The following is a 17373-nucleotide window of genomic DNA, read 5'->3' on the forward strand; positions in this document are numbered from 1 at the left end:
TGGAGGAAAAAAACCCTTTTAGCGACGGGATATGGGCGGGCGCCGGATGCCACGACCTACCACCGGAAACGCGATCAGGCGCCCGCCCTTGCCCCACGGTTTCCAGAAACTAGTACCTCGGAGGTACTAGTTTTTTACCCTGCATCTTTGGCGGGAAGCCTCGGGTTCGCCACGGGAGCTCTATGTTTCCCAGATGTGGCGCTGTGATCGCGCCCGGAAAATCCACCGATCTTCCATCTCTGTAGCGTGGCTAATGCTCTGTGTGACTGCAGCCATTGTTAACTGGCCAAGAAAAAAAAATGTACTGTCTTTTTAATAGATGTTTAATATGAAGAAATAGGCAGCTGAAGCTTTTCATGGCATATAGCTAGGTCTCATGTCATGTGAGTCCTATGGTCCTTTCAAGCAACAAGTGGCAAGTCTCATGGTCCCCCACCCTTCTCTTTTATGCTGCTCAAACTCCCTGGACCTGTGAGTCCCTACTTCCTTCAGCCTAGATCCATTCTACCGCATGTGGCTAGAATCTGCCTCTCCCAGTCAAGGCTTTCTCCTCATAGTTACGATAGTTCTACAGTCTCCCTCCACTCTGTTCGCAATAGAGCTGCTTGCTGCCATTTAACAGAGAACACTGCTGCAAGGGTGGAGGAGGAGCTCTCTATCCTTCCTCCTCACCCTGTTTTCACACTGAAAATATCCTCAAGCAGGCAGATTTTGGTCCTGTTAGGGAAAACCTATCAGTAAAACCAAACTGGAGGTAGTGATTTTCAGGGGAAAGACAGCACAGGAGAAAAGGTCGAATAGTCCCTAGTTTCTTGCACTTGTATTCCTTTTAAGAACAGCCAGCGTCATGTAGTGGTTAAGAGCGGCAGACTATAATCTGGAGAACCGGGTTTGATTCCCCCCCTCCTGCAAATGAAGCCTGCTGGGTGACCTTGGGTGAGTCACGGTTCTCTCCGAGCTGTCTCAGCCTCACCTGCTTCACAAGGTGCCTGTTGTGGGGAGAGGAAGGAAAGGCAATTGTAAGCTGCCCCTTGAGGTAGAAAAAAGCAAGTATAAACCCGACTCTTCATCTTTAAAATCTCTCTCTCACACACACAACCTAACAGCTGCATGATATGAAATTTAAAAATTTAGGAAAAGGTATTCTAGAATTACATATAAGATATAGGTCTATCCGGAGAGAGAGGGGTTTCCTCTAGGAGGAAGGACTCGCGGCTCCACACTTAGAACTAGACAGAGGGTATGTATGCGTGATTGTTTTCCAGAGTCTTAAAGATGGTATGATAGAGCTATTGCTGCCTAGAAGTAGGCACATTCATTTTGTTTTCCGGTCCCACCGTGGACTTTGGTTAGACAAGTTTTTCAGGTTTTTCAAAGCCTCAGGAAGTGGCGTTCAGGGACCAAAGCAGAACAGATGAAATGAATATATATATGCCTGCAGGCAACAATAGCTCTATCATACCACCTGCGGGTTCTGGGAAACTATTGTTTGCACATAGCTCAAGGCAAATAAGTGAGCAATACAGGGGAAGACTGATGCCGTACATCACTTACATCCCTGAGGAATTTGTCTCTTCCAGAATGTATGTAGATGAGACACTTCCCCCCCCCTTTTCAGTCTCCCCTCTTGAAGGATACTTACGGGAGGGGATCTAACATCTGTCCCTTTCTCTCCATGCCCAGGTGTTGAGCAGGTCAGCATCTGCCTGGACCTGGAAGCTGAGTTCCACTTCACTCACCTCATAATGAAATTTAAGGTACTGGGAATTCTATAAAGAGGCTGAAATATTGCTGTGGCTACTATATGCTTTCACCTTGACCTGGATAGCCCAGGCTAGCCTGATCTCATCAGATCTTGGAAGCTAAGCCAGGTCAGCACTGGCTGGTATTTGGATGGGAGACCACCAAGGAATACCAGGGTCATGATGCGGAGGCAGGCAATGGCAAACCATCTCTGAATGTCTCTTGCCTTGAAAACCCTGCAGAGTTGCCATAAGTCAGCTGTGCCTTAATGGCAACAACAACTAGATGCTTTCATGGGGAATTGGCAAGAGCTTCATTACCAAAAAGCACAGGCTAACGGGAGGTTTGTGGATTTCTGTCCAATTCAGTAACACAGCACTGTGGGGCCCCTCCCTCCAATCCTGAGCTTCATATAGCTTAGACCTGGACAGTAGCATGACACTCACTGAAGCAAGGATTCAAGAAGTTTTATGGCATCTGAGTCATGTGACAGGATGAAGAGAAACTACACCTGATAGGGTGGGTTCTGCATTGTAAGGATGTGTGGCTGGACCAGGTGAAGTGAGAGAAAGCAGCTTTTGCGTGGACAGTGTGTGTGCTTATGTGCAAAAAGAAACAGCTTTCCCGCATGGCCGTGGATCAGTTTTTAAAAAACCAACCAATTAATATAAACATCTTTAAAGCTTCATTTTTTTTTACATGCACACCCCCTAACGTGGGCCTGAAAAGTGCTTGAATGGGCATTTCTGAATGTGGCCTTGCTTACAAGCATCTTGTTTGAAAATTTTGGTATTTTTTTGTCTGAAGGGTTTTTTGGGGGGGGGGGCACCACAGAAAGAAAACGGCAGCTCAGCTCTCTCCTTCTTTCTCTTCCAGACCTTCCGCCCAGCAGCCATGTTGATTGAACGTTCATCCGATTTTGGGCACACTTGGAAAGTTTATCGTTACTTTGCCTTCAATTGCTCCAAGCTGTTCCCTAGAATCCCTACCCAGATCCCGACACATGTCAACCAGGCAGTGTGTGACCAGCGATACTCTGAGATTGAGCCCTCCAGCCACGGTGAGGTCAGTACTTCCCCGCTGAGGTGCAATTAATGTGCAGGAAGGCCGGTGCTGCCCTTTGAAAACTGAAAATTAAAATGTTTGCAGTTTCATGACTCATGTACAGCAGTGCCAAGTCTGGCTTGGGAAATTCCTGGAGATTTGGGGGTGGTATCTGGGGATTACAAGTTTGAGGAGGGAAGGGAGGGTAATCAGGGATGGGATCTGAAAAGTACTCAGAACGTGGAGTGATTTCAGCAGAGTACTTTTATTAAGCTGGAACAAGACAAAGACTGCCGGCTCGCAGGCCGGTATATATGCCCAGAGAAACCCACCACCAAAACACACCCCCTACTTCCTACAGGCTATTTACAGTAGCCGAGAGTCCCATAGGCTCTCGGCTGCGGACCTGGCCCTCTGATAGGTGCGGGCTAGGATCCGCTGGGCTATTGTTCTCCCTGAGCGAAGCTTCAGGGCTGTGCTTGACCGCATGGCCCAACGGTCGTGCACGTGGTAATGGCGGAGTACATTACAGGATCCCAGAGAGTCTGCTCTCTGAAGCTGCCATTTCCTCTCTGGGGAACTGGTCTCTGGGCAATTCTGCATCTAGCATTCACTCAACATTTTCTCAACTGGGAGCAAAAAGTGCAGCTCAATGGGGAAACCACACAAGCCCACCTCTATGTGGAAAGCATCTTAGAGAATCCCACCTGATTTATTATATTGGGCCTCTCTCTGCTCACTAGGGTTCCCAAGTACTTACCGCGATCCGGTGGGGGAAAAATGCTCCCCAGCCGGACCATTCCTCCCTGTAACGCACCATGCTGTCGCCAGGAAGTGATGCCGGGCAATGCTCTGGCAATGGGGCTGAAAACTCGATGGTACCATAGAGTTTCCCGCCCCATTGCCAGAGCATCGCTGGCGTCACTTCCTGGCGATGGCATGGTGTGGCACGTCTGTTGTCCCCGTGGGAATGATCCTGCGAAGACGTCTGTGTCCCCCGCCAAATCACGATAAGTACTTGGGAAGCCTGCTGCTCACCACCTCCCTTTCTCTCTCCCTTTCAGTCAAACTGAGATTCAGGGCTTTATTTCTCTTCTTGCGTCTGTAGAAATGAGCTCTGTCTCATGAAAACTCATACTGGAATAAATGCTGCCAGTCTATGAGGTGCCACTCGACTTCTGTTTTGTTTTGCAGCCATTGCCAGCCAGTAGAAAGTCGGGAGGCAGGATCTAAAAAGCCCCTGCAAACAGCAGTGACTTTAAAACACAGGCGTTAATCTTGTGACCCTGATGTGGTTCAGCCACTGTTCTGTACTCTCTTCCATTTGCAAATAGTTCTTGTAATATAGTGTGAAAAGGGCTGTAACCAAATACGTTAAACTCTGAAAATGGGCTGCAATCTCAGAGACTCCCAAATCATATAAAAGTTCCACCAGTAAGAAAGAATTAACAACTAAAACTCTATTAAAGACAATACAACACTGTAGTCAAATACAACACCAGTATCAATGAACTCACAAAAATTACAAGAGTCCAGTTGCCAGCTGACCAAATAGGATGTAGTTAAGCAATCAAACTAACCAATAGCTGAGACATCCTATACACTTGGGAACAATAACATTCAAAATTACAATAACAATGCAGAGTAATTACATTCAGAAATAACAGTAACAATGAGGAGTAATACATTCAGAGATAACAGTAACAACGATACAAGGTCCCGGACCTGGTATAGTTCCCTTGTTTCCACAAGAGTTCTTCTTCAGTCGCTATTATATTGAATGAAACAGTGAGAAAAACTTTTCAAGCCTCCCACAGCAGTGACCTTGGTGATAATCTCCTGGTCTCCCATCTGGGATAATAAGCTTACACATTCATCAACAAGGAACATATACTCCACAGTAAATTCGGCACAACCTGCTCACAATTCAAAGGTGAATTGTGCCTGCAATCAAATTTCAGGGGAAAGTGCTTGGGTTGAGATTGGGCCTAATAATTTGATGCCCTGCCCTGGGACTTTTGGAAGAAGTTGCTGTACTGTATCAACTACTAAGGAAAGACATTCCCTCTTGCTTGAACCCACAGGTGATTTTCAAAGTTCTGGACCCAGCTGTAAAGGTAGAGGACCCTTACAGCCGAGAAATCCAAGGTATGACAGTAACAGGAGGTCAAGGGAAAAGGAAGGGTGGGGACGACAGCCCCTTAACTCTGGGACTTCAACAGCACTGGAGAAAAATGGGCATGGATTATGAGTTTTTCAGACGCAGGACATTCAGGATATGATTAATCATCACAATGCCATGACCTGAGATGGAGAAACAGGGGGAGGTGAAAGACATGGAGGACGCATGCAGAGAGAGCGAGAGAACAAGACAGCAGTGGCAAGGTCTTTAGTGGCACCAGAGCAGCGGAGCTTAGATACACAGCGACCAATATATGACGGCTGTTTTACGTATTAACAGATTAGGGCTGTTTTAAAGATTATTAAACTAAATATCTGTCTTTTAAACAGTTGATTGATTTAATTTAAATAAATTTGCATAATACCCAAAACTCATTAGCGGTCTTTGTAGAGACGTTACAGTTGAATAAGCCAAAGATGCCGCTAACTGTTAGAAGAGAAGGTCTGCCTTTACTGTTTCCTTTGCCATTCCTGTGCTGTACGATAAACCAACATGCCCTTAGCTCACTGATGGATCAGTCAGCCGGTTAATTAAGGTTGCCGCCCTAGTATGGGAGGCAAGGGAGAAACCCAAGAATGGATTATCAGCAAGTTGGGTGGGATGTGGGCTGTGAGGCTGTTGCCAGGATGTCTGAGGCAGGGACCCTAGGAGCTCTGCACCAACGTCCCCCTCCGTCCACTCCTGCCCAGATCTCTTACGAGTCACTAACCTGCGGGTGAACTTCACCAAGCTGCACACTCTGGGCGACAACCTACTGGACTCCCGACATCAGGTGCTGCAGAAGTACTACTATGCCGTATACGAGATGGTGTTGCGTGGGAGCTGCTTCTGCTATGGACATGCCTCGGAGTGTGCCCCCCTGCCTGGGGTGTCAAGCAGAGTTGAAGGCATGGTAAGGACTTGGCGGGGCAGGGGGTCGGGGAGGAAAAATGCCGTAGCAGGAAGAAGACAACAAGGCATAATGCTAAAATTTGCTTGGGTGCAAAAAGTTGCTTATATTGGTCTCGTTGGCAGAGTTTAAGTATGCAAGGAAGTGGAGCACCAACTGCTTAAAGAAAAATAAGTAGCTTTATTAAAGAAGAACAAGCTTTGATAGAGCATAGGAGAGAGACACTTAACTGTGTAGCCTAACTGCTGTGAGAGGAATAAAGAGCACCATGAAGCTCCCTGCAATTTTAAAATGCATATATATTGGGGTATGGAATAAAAGGAAAAATAAAAAAAGAGCAACATGAATCTCTACAGGAGCAGGAAGTCTCCAGAAGAGCCACTCAGGAGATAGCAAGGACACAATTTGAAGAAGTGGAAGGTTCATAGTCTAGCTATCCTAACTCCGAGTCCTTCAGCTGTCCTCCTGTAGGATCTTCAGATCTTCTTCATAACGCTGCACTGTAGACCTTACGTATTCCAACAGGTCCATCCAGCTCAGCGTTGTCTGCTCTGGCTGCAGTGACTCTCCAGAATTTCATGCAAAGAATGATTCCCTCCCCCCCCCCCCCCCCCCCCCCCCCTCCTGGGCCCTCGCTGCTCTCTTCCCCTGCATCTGAGTCATTCTCTCAAGTGATTTCATAAGCGTAGGCTAATGGGAATTTCTGCTTATGAAGTGTGATTCCCCCCCCCCAATTATGGTATATGCAAATAGTCTAGCCTACTGCACTAAAAACTCCATTTTGTCACCAGGAAGCATAAAGCCAGTAACCAAAATAAAAAAATTCGGCTTCAGAAACTCCTCATATATATGTTAGATTCAAGTCCAGTTGCACCTTAGAGACAAACCAGATTTTTGAGGAACAAGCTTGAGAGAGTCAAGGCTCCCTTCAGTCAGATACAAGTCAGAATGGAGATCCCTGAGTCCTTATATCCCAGTCAGAAGGATTCAAAGACTGCCATTCCGACTTGTATCTGATGAAGGGAGCTTTGACTCTAGAAAGTTCTTGTAGAAAGTTCTTGACTCTAGAAAATTCTTGTAGGTCTCTTAAGGTGCCACTGAGCTCAAATCTAACTGTTCTACTGCAAACCAACATGGCTAAACATAAGAGAAGCCAATGTTGGATCAGGCCAATGGCCCATCCAGTCCAACACTCTGTCACACAGTGGCCAAAAATACCAGGTGCCATCAGGAGGTCCACCACTGGGGCCAGGACACTAGAAGCCCTCCCACTGTTGCCCCCCCCCAAGCACCAAGAAGACAGAGCATCACTTGCCCCAGATTGAGAGTTCCTATCTATGCCTTGTGGCTAACAGCCACTGATGGACCTCTGCTCCATATGTTTACCTAATTCCCTCTTGAAGCTGTCCATGCTTGTAGCTGCCGCCACCTCCTGTGGCAGTGAATTCCATGTGTTAATCACTCTTTGGGTGAAGAAGTACTTCCTTTTATCCATTCTAACCCGACTGCTCAGCAATTTCATGGAGTGCCCACAAGTTCTTGTATCGTGAGAAAGGGAGAAAAGTACTTCTTTCTCTATTTGCTTTACCTTCTGAAACGGCCCTTACAGATATATTTTTCATATGATTAACTCAGATTCCTCCTGCCCTGATAGCTTATGCTATTTTTAGGGTTGCCAGCTCTGGGTGGGAAAATACCTGGAGACTTTGGGGGTGGATCCAGGAGAGGGCGGAATTTGGGGAAGGGAAGAGCCTCAGCATGATACAATGCCATAGAGTCCACCCTTCAAAGCAACCAATTTCTCCAGGGGAGCTGATCTCTGTCAACTGGAGATCAGTTCAGTTGTGAAAGCGGGAGATCCCCAGGCCCCACCTGGAGGCTGGCAACCCTAGTTATTTTTCTGTAGGGAAGAAGATTAGCAGAGAGTAAAAGGATCGCATTTCTTCCATAACAGTTATGTCAGAAGAGAAAGGCACGTATAGAGTGAAGCAATCCCAAATTTACCCAAAGGAAATTCTGCCCAGCCCCTTTCTGATTTAAGAAGGCTTTTGCAGAAATTGGTCATATGTTTTTTAGGGTTATTTATTCTACACAAAACATCAGGGCTAGAGACTTAATTGGGGGAGGGAGAGTCTGCAAATGCTACTAGAATCTGTTATAGGACTGCAGTCATGCATATTACCAAGCCTATGACCATCAGCCACTATTTAGCTCTCTTGGGGTCATGGGACCTTTTAAAATCTGAGTGACAGCCTTCTCTGAGTCTACTGGGCCATGCCAGTAGGCCGCCTCTTCACGCCCCCTCACCTGTTTCCTCTGCCCCAGATCCATGGACGGTGTGTGTGCAAACATCACACCAAGGGCCTCAACTGTGAGCTCTGCAAGGACTTCTACCAGGAGTTGCCATGGAGACCAGCTGAGGCCGACAATCCGCATGCCTGCCGGGGTGAGAAACGTTTGAGCTTTTATGTTTACATGGAGCTTCCCTGGGGTGAAGCCATGGGGATCAATGGAAGCACATTTATCCCTGAGAGATGTGGACCAGTATGTCTAGAAATTATAGCACTGATTGTTTCAAAGTTGACTGGGAGAGTAGAACAGACCAATAGTGTTGCAAAGGCTTATGGGTAAGGTGAATATTTATATATTTACAATGGGGGACATTCACAAGAGTATGTGAGGGGGGGCGTCCTTCAGTCCTAAAGATGCCAGCCTCCAGGTGGAACCTGGAGACCCCCTAGAATTACAGCTCATTTCCAGACTACGAAAATCAGTTTCCCTGGAGAAAATGGATACTTCAGAGCAATGCCCCCTCTAAGCTGTGGAGTCTTGTGAGCAAAAATTCTACTTTGTGAGCTAGTGGCATTAAAGTTGTGAGTGAGTGATTTGGCTGCTGCATAAATTTGTTTGCTCTGGAGCCATCCTTTCTGAGCTAAGGCAAAAATGTGCGAACCAGAGTCTAACAAACTGTGAACTAGCTCACACTAACTCAGCTTAGGGGGGACCTTGCTTCGGAGGGTGGACTCTGTGGCACTGTACCCCACTGAGGGCCCTATCCTCTCCAGGCTCCAAGAAGTTATTTAGTTAACACTGTAATAAGGGCTGCTGCCTTAGATCACTTAAGCAACATCATGGGAGAAAAATGGGTGAGTGAAAGGAGAAGGAGGGTGAAAGCTGGAACTTAGGGTGGCCAGTCTGCAGGTGGGGGGGTGGAGATCTCCTGGAATTACAGCTGGTCTCTGAGTTTCAGAGATCAGTTCCCCTGGAGAAAATGGCTGCTTTGGGAAGCTGGGCTCTTTGGCATTATACCCCACTGAGGCCCCTCTCCAGGCTCCACCCACCAAAATCTCCAGGAATTTCCCAGCCCAGAGCTGGCAGCCCTGTGAACTGATTCAAGTTGGGAAGCATCTTACCTGTTAACGGTGTCCTTGGTTGCTTCGCAGAATGTAACTGCAACGAACACTCACACAAGTGCCACTTCGACATGGCTGTGTACCTGGCCACAGGCAACACCAGCGGTGGGGTCTGCGACGAGTGCCAGCACAACACCGTGGGCCGGCACTGCCAGCTCTGCAAGCCCTTCTACTATCGCAACCCTCTGGCTGACATCCGGGCCAGCACGGCCTGCATCCGTGAGTATCACCTTCTCTTCTTCACTCCCCAGATCATTATTGCTCTCAAAAAGTAACTAATTAGGCGATTGTGTATCTGAAGGGACCAAATATATTTGCATCGGTAAACCATCTTGATCTGTATGTAGTGGGGAATGTAGCTGCCTTCTCATGCTGCTTGGTCGAGAGTTCTGTGTAACTGGAAAGCTGACATGTTGTCCAGCATCAAGGGTTCAAAAAAACCCGTCACTTAGTCTGCAAAAGCCTTCTTGAGTCATGGATCCCCCACCCTAACCTTTCTTCCTCACTATCACTTTCCCTGTTGAAAGTAGGTACAGGCTTGGCAGGGAAAGTGATAGAAGAAGAGTTGGTTTTTATAACCCACCCTTCACTACCCGAAGGAGTCTCAGAGTAGCTTACAATAGCCTTGCCTTCCTCTCCCCACAGCAAACACCCTGTGCGGTAGGTTGGGCTGAGAGAGCTCTGAGAGCTCTTGAGAGAACTGCTCTGAGAGAACTGTAACTGACCCAAGGTCACCCAGCTGGCTTCATGTGGAGGAGTGGGGAATACAGTCTGGCTCTCCAGATTAGAGTCCACTGCTCTTAACCACTACACCAAACTGCCTGCACTATTTTGAAAACCGAGCTTAGCTACCAACCACCCCGCTGGTGGCAAAAGGTGGAGCTTCCAGGTGTAGGTTCCATCTCCAGCCCTCCCTGCCCTACAGTTTCCCCTTGGTGTAGGGTAGGGTCACCAGCTCTGGGTTGAGAAATTCCTGGGATTTGGGGGATGAAGCCTAGGATGGGTGGGGTTTTTTGGGGGGGAAGGACCTCAGTAGGATAAAATGCCATAGAGCCCACCTTCCAAAGCAGTTATTTTCTCTGGGGAATTGTTCTCTGTAGCCTGGAGATCGGCTGTAATTCCAGGAGATCTCCAGGCCCCACCTGGAGGCTGGCAACCCTACCCTGGAACCAGGTAAACATAGGTTTATTTTTGATCCAGCCTGGGGAGCCCACAGGTCAGTGTTCAAAATGAGCACAACATCATGTGGTGGTTCCCATTTCATGTGCATATGGAATGTACATTTCATGTGCCAATGGAATGTACAACAGATGGGGTCAAATGATTACATTCAGTTTAGCTTTGAAATTGTGTCAGAAGAAACACCTTGTACTGTGTCTTGTACTATGCCTTGCATGTGGTAAAGATAATGGGGATACCGTTGCTTTCATTTCATGCAAGCAGCCAGCAAGGAATAGATATGTACTCCCCCCCAGTACCAGAGGTAGCATGCCTCTTTAGGTCAGTTGCTGGGGAGCACAGGCAGGATGGTGCGGTTGCAGACTTCCTGTTTGTGGCCTTCCTAGAGGAAGCTGGTTGGCCACTGTGTGAACAGAATGCTGGACTACATGGGCCTTGGGTCTGATCCAGCATGGCTATTCTTATGAATAATTTTAGGGCTTCCGCTTGTGCAAGTACTGTAGCGTGTACAGAAATCTTCTGTGGGACCCAACCCTATGGATGTGACCCTTTGATTCTCTAGATCTCTGGTTCTGATTCAACCTCTCTCAGCCACCCAGGATGCTGACTGTATACTCTAATGTATACCTCTTCCCTGCTTCTCTTTTGTCCCACAGCCTGTGACTGTGACCCAGTGGGCTCCTTGGATGGTGGCGTGTGTGACAGTCACACAGACGCAATGCTGGGCATGATTGCTGGGCAGTGCCGCTGCAAAGAGAACGTCAAGGGGATGCGCTGTGACAGCTGCAAAGAAGCCTTTTACGGACTGAGCCGCAACGACCCCCAGGGGTGCCAGCGTTAGTATTGGAGATTGCCTGAGGTGATGTGGTGGGGACGAGCCTTCCGTTCTTTTCATTTCACAAGGGCCACCGAGGTTAAAACAGACTAAAAACAGACATAATAAAGCACATCTGAAAAGCCATCAAAACCAAACACAAACCACATCATTAAAACCAAGTTAAAACACACACACAATTAAAACAGGGGGCAGGAAGGAAGGATCCCTGAGGGAATACCAGTCAAAACAGAGAAGTCTCCACCTGCTGGCAGAAGGCAGCAACAAAAGAGGGACAGGTGCGTCTGTCTGGAGAAAGAGTTCCAGAGTTTTGGTGGCATAATCAAGAAGGCCATCACTCGGGTTGCCACCCACCTAATCTCAGAAGGCAGGGGCACCCAAGGGAGGGCCTCAGAAGATCTACCAGAGCGATCAGGTCGTTTCGTAAGGGAGTAAGCAGTACCCCAAGTATGCTGGTCTCAAACCCGTATAGGCATTTAGAGGTCAGCACCAGCATCTTGAATTGTGTCCAGAAATAGCGGGGATTCAGTGAAGGCGGGCCAAGACTGGAGTGGGATGGTCCCTATGACCCAATCCAGTGAAATTCCTGGTTGCAGCATTCTGCACCAATTAAAGTTTCTGCACAAGAAGGACATTGCAGAGCTGGAAGAAGTACAGAAGAGGGCAACCAAGATTATTAGGGGGTTGAAGCTCCTTCCCCAAGAGGAAAGGTTGAAGAATCTGGGACTTTTCAGTTTAGAAAGGAGATGACTGGGGGGGGGGCTGGGACGATATGATAGAGGTTTATAAAATTATGCATGGGGTGGAGAGAGTTGACAAAGAGAAATTTTTCTCCCTCTCCAAAATTCTAGCACTCAAGGGCATTCAATACAGCTAATGGGCACTAGGTTCAGGACAGACAAAATGAAATTCGTTTTTACACAGAGTGATTAAAATGTGGGATTCTCTGCCAGACAATGTAGTGATGGCCACAGGAATAAACAGCTTTAAAAGGAGGATAAGCCTATCAATGGCTACTAGCCATGGTGACTGAAGGGAACCTCCACATTCAAAGGCACTAAACCTCTGAACCCCAGATCCAGGAGGCAACTTCAAGGGAAGGCCTCAGCCTCTATGCCCTGTTGTTGGCCCTCCATATAATTGATTGGGCACTGTGTGAGACAGTGCTGGACTAGATGGACCACTGGTGTGATCCAAAAGGGTTCCTCTCAAGAGCAGCCCTATGTAAAGCCTATGTAATTGTAAGTGGTGCATAGAGGAAAGACAAGCTGAAACACCCTCATGTTACTCAGAATAAACCAGCATAGATTGTGCTGATTTCATACCTGTTCTTAGCAGCTGTCAGGACCTGCGCCACCTGAAGCATCCCAGCATCTGGACGGCAGTATAGCAGCTCTCCAGAATTTAAGCTACTTGACTGCCTCCTATTAATTCCTGGTGTCATGTTTTTAAAAGGCAAGTTTCTAGCTGGTGTGGTTATGTAGAAGCAGGGCCATTTTGGGGCAGGAACGGAGTTCCGCCTGGCTCCCGAATTGGCCACGCCCAGCAGGATCTAATTAGCATAATAGGCCACACCCAACAGCAGAAACTCATTAGGATTGGCTACATTAGGGGTGTGTGGCCTAACATGCAAAGAAGTTCCTGCTACAAAAAAAGCCCTGGGTTTAGACAATAAACAAAGTAAGCAGAATAAGAAGCAAAAGGTGGGTGTGGCTGGATGACCACACTGCTGGTAACATGGGGGGGTGGCCTAATATGCGAATGAGTTGTGCTGTCATGGTGTGGCCTAATATGCTAATGAGTTTCTGCTGTTGGGTGTGGCCTATTATGCTAATGAGTTCCTGTTGGGCTTTTTCTACAAAAAGAGCCCTGTAAGAGTCTGGATTTGGTAAATCAGAGAGATTCTAGACAGGAACAGCCCTCCTGTTAGATAGAGCGAGGCACCTTGTCTTGTTGATCTAGGGGTTGTTCAGTCGCACAGTTGAGTCCAACTCGAGTCCGGGGTATCACTACAGTGCAGCAAATTGTCAATTATTTGGTCTGTTATATTCTCACCACCATTTTGTGCTTCAGGTAGTCAAATGCCTTGTACCATCTCTGAAACTGGGTGTCTTCCTAGTGTGGGTGATGGTGGCAATTTCTTTATGCTGTATTATTTCCCCCCCAACAACACATACACAGTTTCTGTTCTTCTGCTGATTAGTCTGTATTCCTGGAGTTCTGGCTTTCTTTTCCTGAGTACATCTATTAGAATGAACAATTTTAGATCGGTTTGAAGTAAAGCAAGATGTGTGTAGGAAACAATTGGATGGCCTTATTCCACCTGCAGGACCTTGGTTGCAGAAACTGGGTGGAGTCGAACATGGAGTGGTGAGAGCTCAGAATTCTGGCCCCTTTGAGCCTGCTCAGCAGAGCTAGGAAGAGAAGGGGTTGGTGGGATAGCCTTGTACCAGGCATAGCTGGATTAACAACCCATACTGGGCCCTGCTGTTCTCAGCTTGCAGGTGTGACCCTCGTGGGATCATCGCAGGTAGCAGCCCCTGCGACCACATCAGCGGTGACTGCTACTGCAAGCGTTTTGTTACGGGGCGATATTGCAACCAGTGTTTGGTGAGTGAGCGCTATACCATTAGAGAGCGTGTGTTCGTGCTTCTGCCTGTGCTATGGATTTGATCTCCTTCCGGTTGTAATTATCCTCCTCTTCCACAGCCTGAATACTGGGGGCTCAGCTATGACATGACTGGATGCCGAAGCTGTGCTTGTGATTTTGGAGGTGCCTACAGCAACAGGTAGGAGTGGAATGGACACGACCAGGTGGGGGAAATGGGGACAAAGTCATGTGGCATGGGGAGTGGGAGGGCACTAGTAGAGTTGTGGCCAACTGGGGTATTTGGGGAGTAAGTATTCCCCCGAACTGTGGCCCTGGAGCTGGAAGTGTATTTTGTGACGCAAACTGACCCTTATGCCAGGGGTCAGATTCCGTGATAAAATTAAGATACCGTGCAGTGGTAAAGGTATCATTGTGGTGGTGGTACACATGCTCTCCAGCATAACACTGCACAGAAGTATAGCTAATGACTGAAAAGGCTGCTTCTTCTGGTTTGGAGGCAGAAAGAGTGCATTTAGTTAGCTGTCCATATGGCAGATTGTCTTAATGCTTGTGTGTTTTGTGGTTTCTATAAGCCAGTTTTGCATGTGTTTTATGGTTTTATAAGCCAGCTTTTCTATATCTCTATATTTTGACTTTGTTATAGTGCATCGACAAAACAAATCAATTTATAGGGAAGTCAAACAGGAAACATTAAATGAACCTAGTGTAGAAAATTTCAAAATCACTAGAAGCTAAAATGACCAAACTGAGGCTATCGTTCTTTGGTCACATTATGAGAAGACGAGACTCACTGGAAAAGACAATACTGCTAGGAAAAGTTGAAAGCAGCAGGAAAAGAGGAAGACCCAACATGACGTGTGGATTGATTCTACAGACTGCCCTCAGTCTGTAAGATCTGAGCATGAGGACTGTTAATGACAGGACATTTTACAGGACAATTCATAGGGTCACCGTGAGTTGGAAGTGACTTGATGGCGCTTAACACACAAAATTTAAAAAGGTGATGTAAAACGAACCTGTGTATTACTTATTAAAACATAACAGCTTGAATCCAGCAATGTGAAAGCAGGAACACGAGTCGTGCTGTTCTGCCTGTGCAAGATCTTGTGCCATATCTACCACTTTTCTCCCTATGTCTTATAATGTCCAGAAATTGCTTGTACAATGTCTTGAACAAGCTGAAGAGCAGTTCAGGATACTCTATGTTTAAAGGTAAAGGTTCCCTTGCTCGAAAGCCAGTCAAGTCCGACTCTAGGGTTGCGGTGCTCATCTCCATTTCAAAGCCGAAGAGCCAGCGCTGTCCGAAGACGTTCCCGTGGTCATGTGGCCGGCATGACTAAACACCAAGGTGCACGGAACACTGTTACCTTCCCACCAAAGTGGTACCTATTTATCTACTTGCAATGTCTTGCTTTCGAACTGCTAGGTCGGCAGGAGGGGGAACTAGAGACGGGAGCTCACTCCATCATGCGGCAACTCAGGTCTCGAACTGCTGAACTATTGACCTTCCACAGCCTGCAGTTCAGCGTCTTAACCACTTGAGCCACCGCAGCTCCTATGTTTAGCTTAGCACAAAATGCTAGTGTGAGGGTTTTTTCACACTTTCACTTGTGCAAGAGCCCTAGAACATGTGGAAATCTTTTGGTGGATCCAAACTAACATCCCCCCCCCCCGGATAAACAATGGATTCATGCAGTAGAAAAGAGCAAGAGTCCAGTAGCACCTTAGAGACGAACAAAATTTATGGCAGGGTAGGAGCTTTGGTGAGAGGACTTGAGCAGTGACTCACAGAAGCTCCTACCCTGCCACAAATTTTGTTAGTCCTTAAGGTGCTACTGGACCCTTGCTCTTTTCTGCTGCTACAGACAGACTAACACAGCTACCCATCTTGATCTAGGGACACATGGTACACAGTACCCTGATTATGATTTAAGAGTGCCACCAGCTGTCAGGAGTCTATTTTACTTGCCTTGAGGTTATTTTCCCATCTGTTTCCAGGTGCTCCACAGATGATGGGCAGTGCCCTTGTCGGGCCAACCTCATGGGCCGCCAGTGCAATGAAGTGCAGCCTGGGTTTTTCTGCATGCCCCTGGACTACTATATGTACGAAGCAGAGCATGCCACGGGCCACCCGCCAACCCATCCTGGTCTGCCGGTCAGTGCATGGGGAGGGGAAAAGAGGGAGCCAGACTTGGGGAAAGAGGAGGTGATTTCCTGCACCATATGCAGAAAGGGATTGTGTCTACAAGACCGTAGTTTGGATGAAGGCAAAGGCAATGGTGCCTCTTTTTTATGGGATTTATCTAAAGGATTTATGTACAGGGGATGTCTTGTTCTCCTTGGAAAAGTCTTTTACTATACAGCCAGATAGGACCTGAAAGTTATCCAGTCTCCTCTGCCCCCCATCCTAAATCAGGATCTTTTGCATGCAAACAAATCCATGACAGGTAAACAGGCACCATCCCAAGTGTAGTGTTTCAGAAAGGGAGAGCATGGTGAAAGACACACACCACTATAGAGTTTATCAACAGACATGTTTTTTGAAACCATCCAGCTGGCTCAAGCAAGCGAGCCAGACTGCACATGATAGGGAGATTCATTTCCTCCCCCTTTGTTCCTGTTGCTGCAGCTTCCAGCCTCAGCACCTGCCAAAGCCCCATTAGGTTGCTGAATGGCTCAGGAGGGAGGAGTGTAAAGCACAGATGTTAGCAGCTGCAAGCAACTGATTTTCCTCTCCGTTGCAGGGTGCCTTGCGTCCTGAGGCTCCGGGTGACTGCGTGGAATATTACAACGGGGTCCAGAACGGGCGCAAAGTGAGGCTGCGACGCCAGCACAGCACAGTGAGGCTCTTGCAGCAGAGAGCAGCACTCAGGCGAGCCCGGCAGCTTCAGCAAAAGGTGTGTGTTTGCAGGGGGGGGGGGAGTGGTGTGGCAGAGAGGTTGTTGGGAAGCAATAAAAGAGATGAGTCATAGGCTGGCTTACTCCTGTAGGCCACCAACTTGGTGTTGCCGCTCCAGACCTTGAGGGGAGGAAAGGGCCACTTTTGCCTTTATGAAGGAATGAATTATTTTGGCAAGCTGTTGTTTTATTTTCGGTTTTTATACATTTACATTTTAATAAGATTCTTTTTTTAAAAAAACCCCAAAAGATACAACAAACCCTCAGGCTTTCTTTAAACCATCAAATTATAAAAAAAGTGTTATGCTCGACTCTTGTGATGGGAAGGCAGTCTTGAGACTTACAGGCCCATGTTTCTAGGAAAGAAGAGAGCATACCGGTGTGTAGGGTGACCAACATCCAAGTGGCACCTGGAAATAGGGTTCCGACCTTAAGCCGCAGCGGGGGACTCCCAGCTTGCTCCGGGAGCGCACGCGCAAAGCGCGCGCCACGAGCACGTCACCCGGAAGTGACGCGGCCGCATCGGGCGTGCCAGGGGCGGGGCTGCGGTCATCTGAGGGAAAAACATAGAGTTTTCCC

General features: G+C 47.6%; 1 protein-coding gene across 1 annotated transcript in view; it reads left to right on the plus strand.

Annotated features, from left to right (window-relative positions):
- LOC107119587 (laminin subunit beta-1-like) overlaps positions 1–17373 on the plus strand; it is a 103655-nt gene that overhangs the window by 47101 nt on the left and 39181 nt on the right. The window contains exons 7-17 of the mRNA XM_015422106.1: positions 1684–1757; positions 2620–2808; positions 4872–4935; positions 5659–5861; positions 8184–8304; positions 9302–9490; positions 11107–11286; positions 13783–13895; positions 13995–14074; positions 15895–16051; positions 16641–16793. Coding sequence (XP_015277592.1) covers positions 1684–1757; positions 2620–2808; positions 4872–4935; positions 5659–5861; positions 8184–8304; positions 9302–9490; positions 11107–11286; positions 13783–13895; positions 13995–14074; positions 15895–16051; positions 16641–16793 — 1523 coding nt within the window. The remainder of the gene's footprint in view (positions 1–1683; positions 1758–2619; positions 2809–4871; positions 4936–5658; positions 5862–8183; positions 8305–9301; positions 9491–11106; positions 11287–13782; positions 13896–13994; positions 14075–15894; positions 16052–16640; positions 16794–17373) is intronic.

The sequence above is a fragment of the Gekko japonicus genome, unplaced genomic scaffold (genome assembly GCF_001447785.1).
Source record: "Gekko japonicus isolate JY-2015 unplaced genomic scaffold, Gekko_japonicus_V1.1 scaffold292, whole genome shotgun sequence".
Taxonomy (NCBI): Eukaryota; Metazoa; Chordata; class Lepidosauria; order Squamata; family Gekkonidae; genus Gekko; species Gekko japonicus.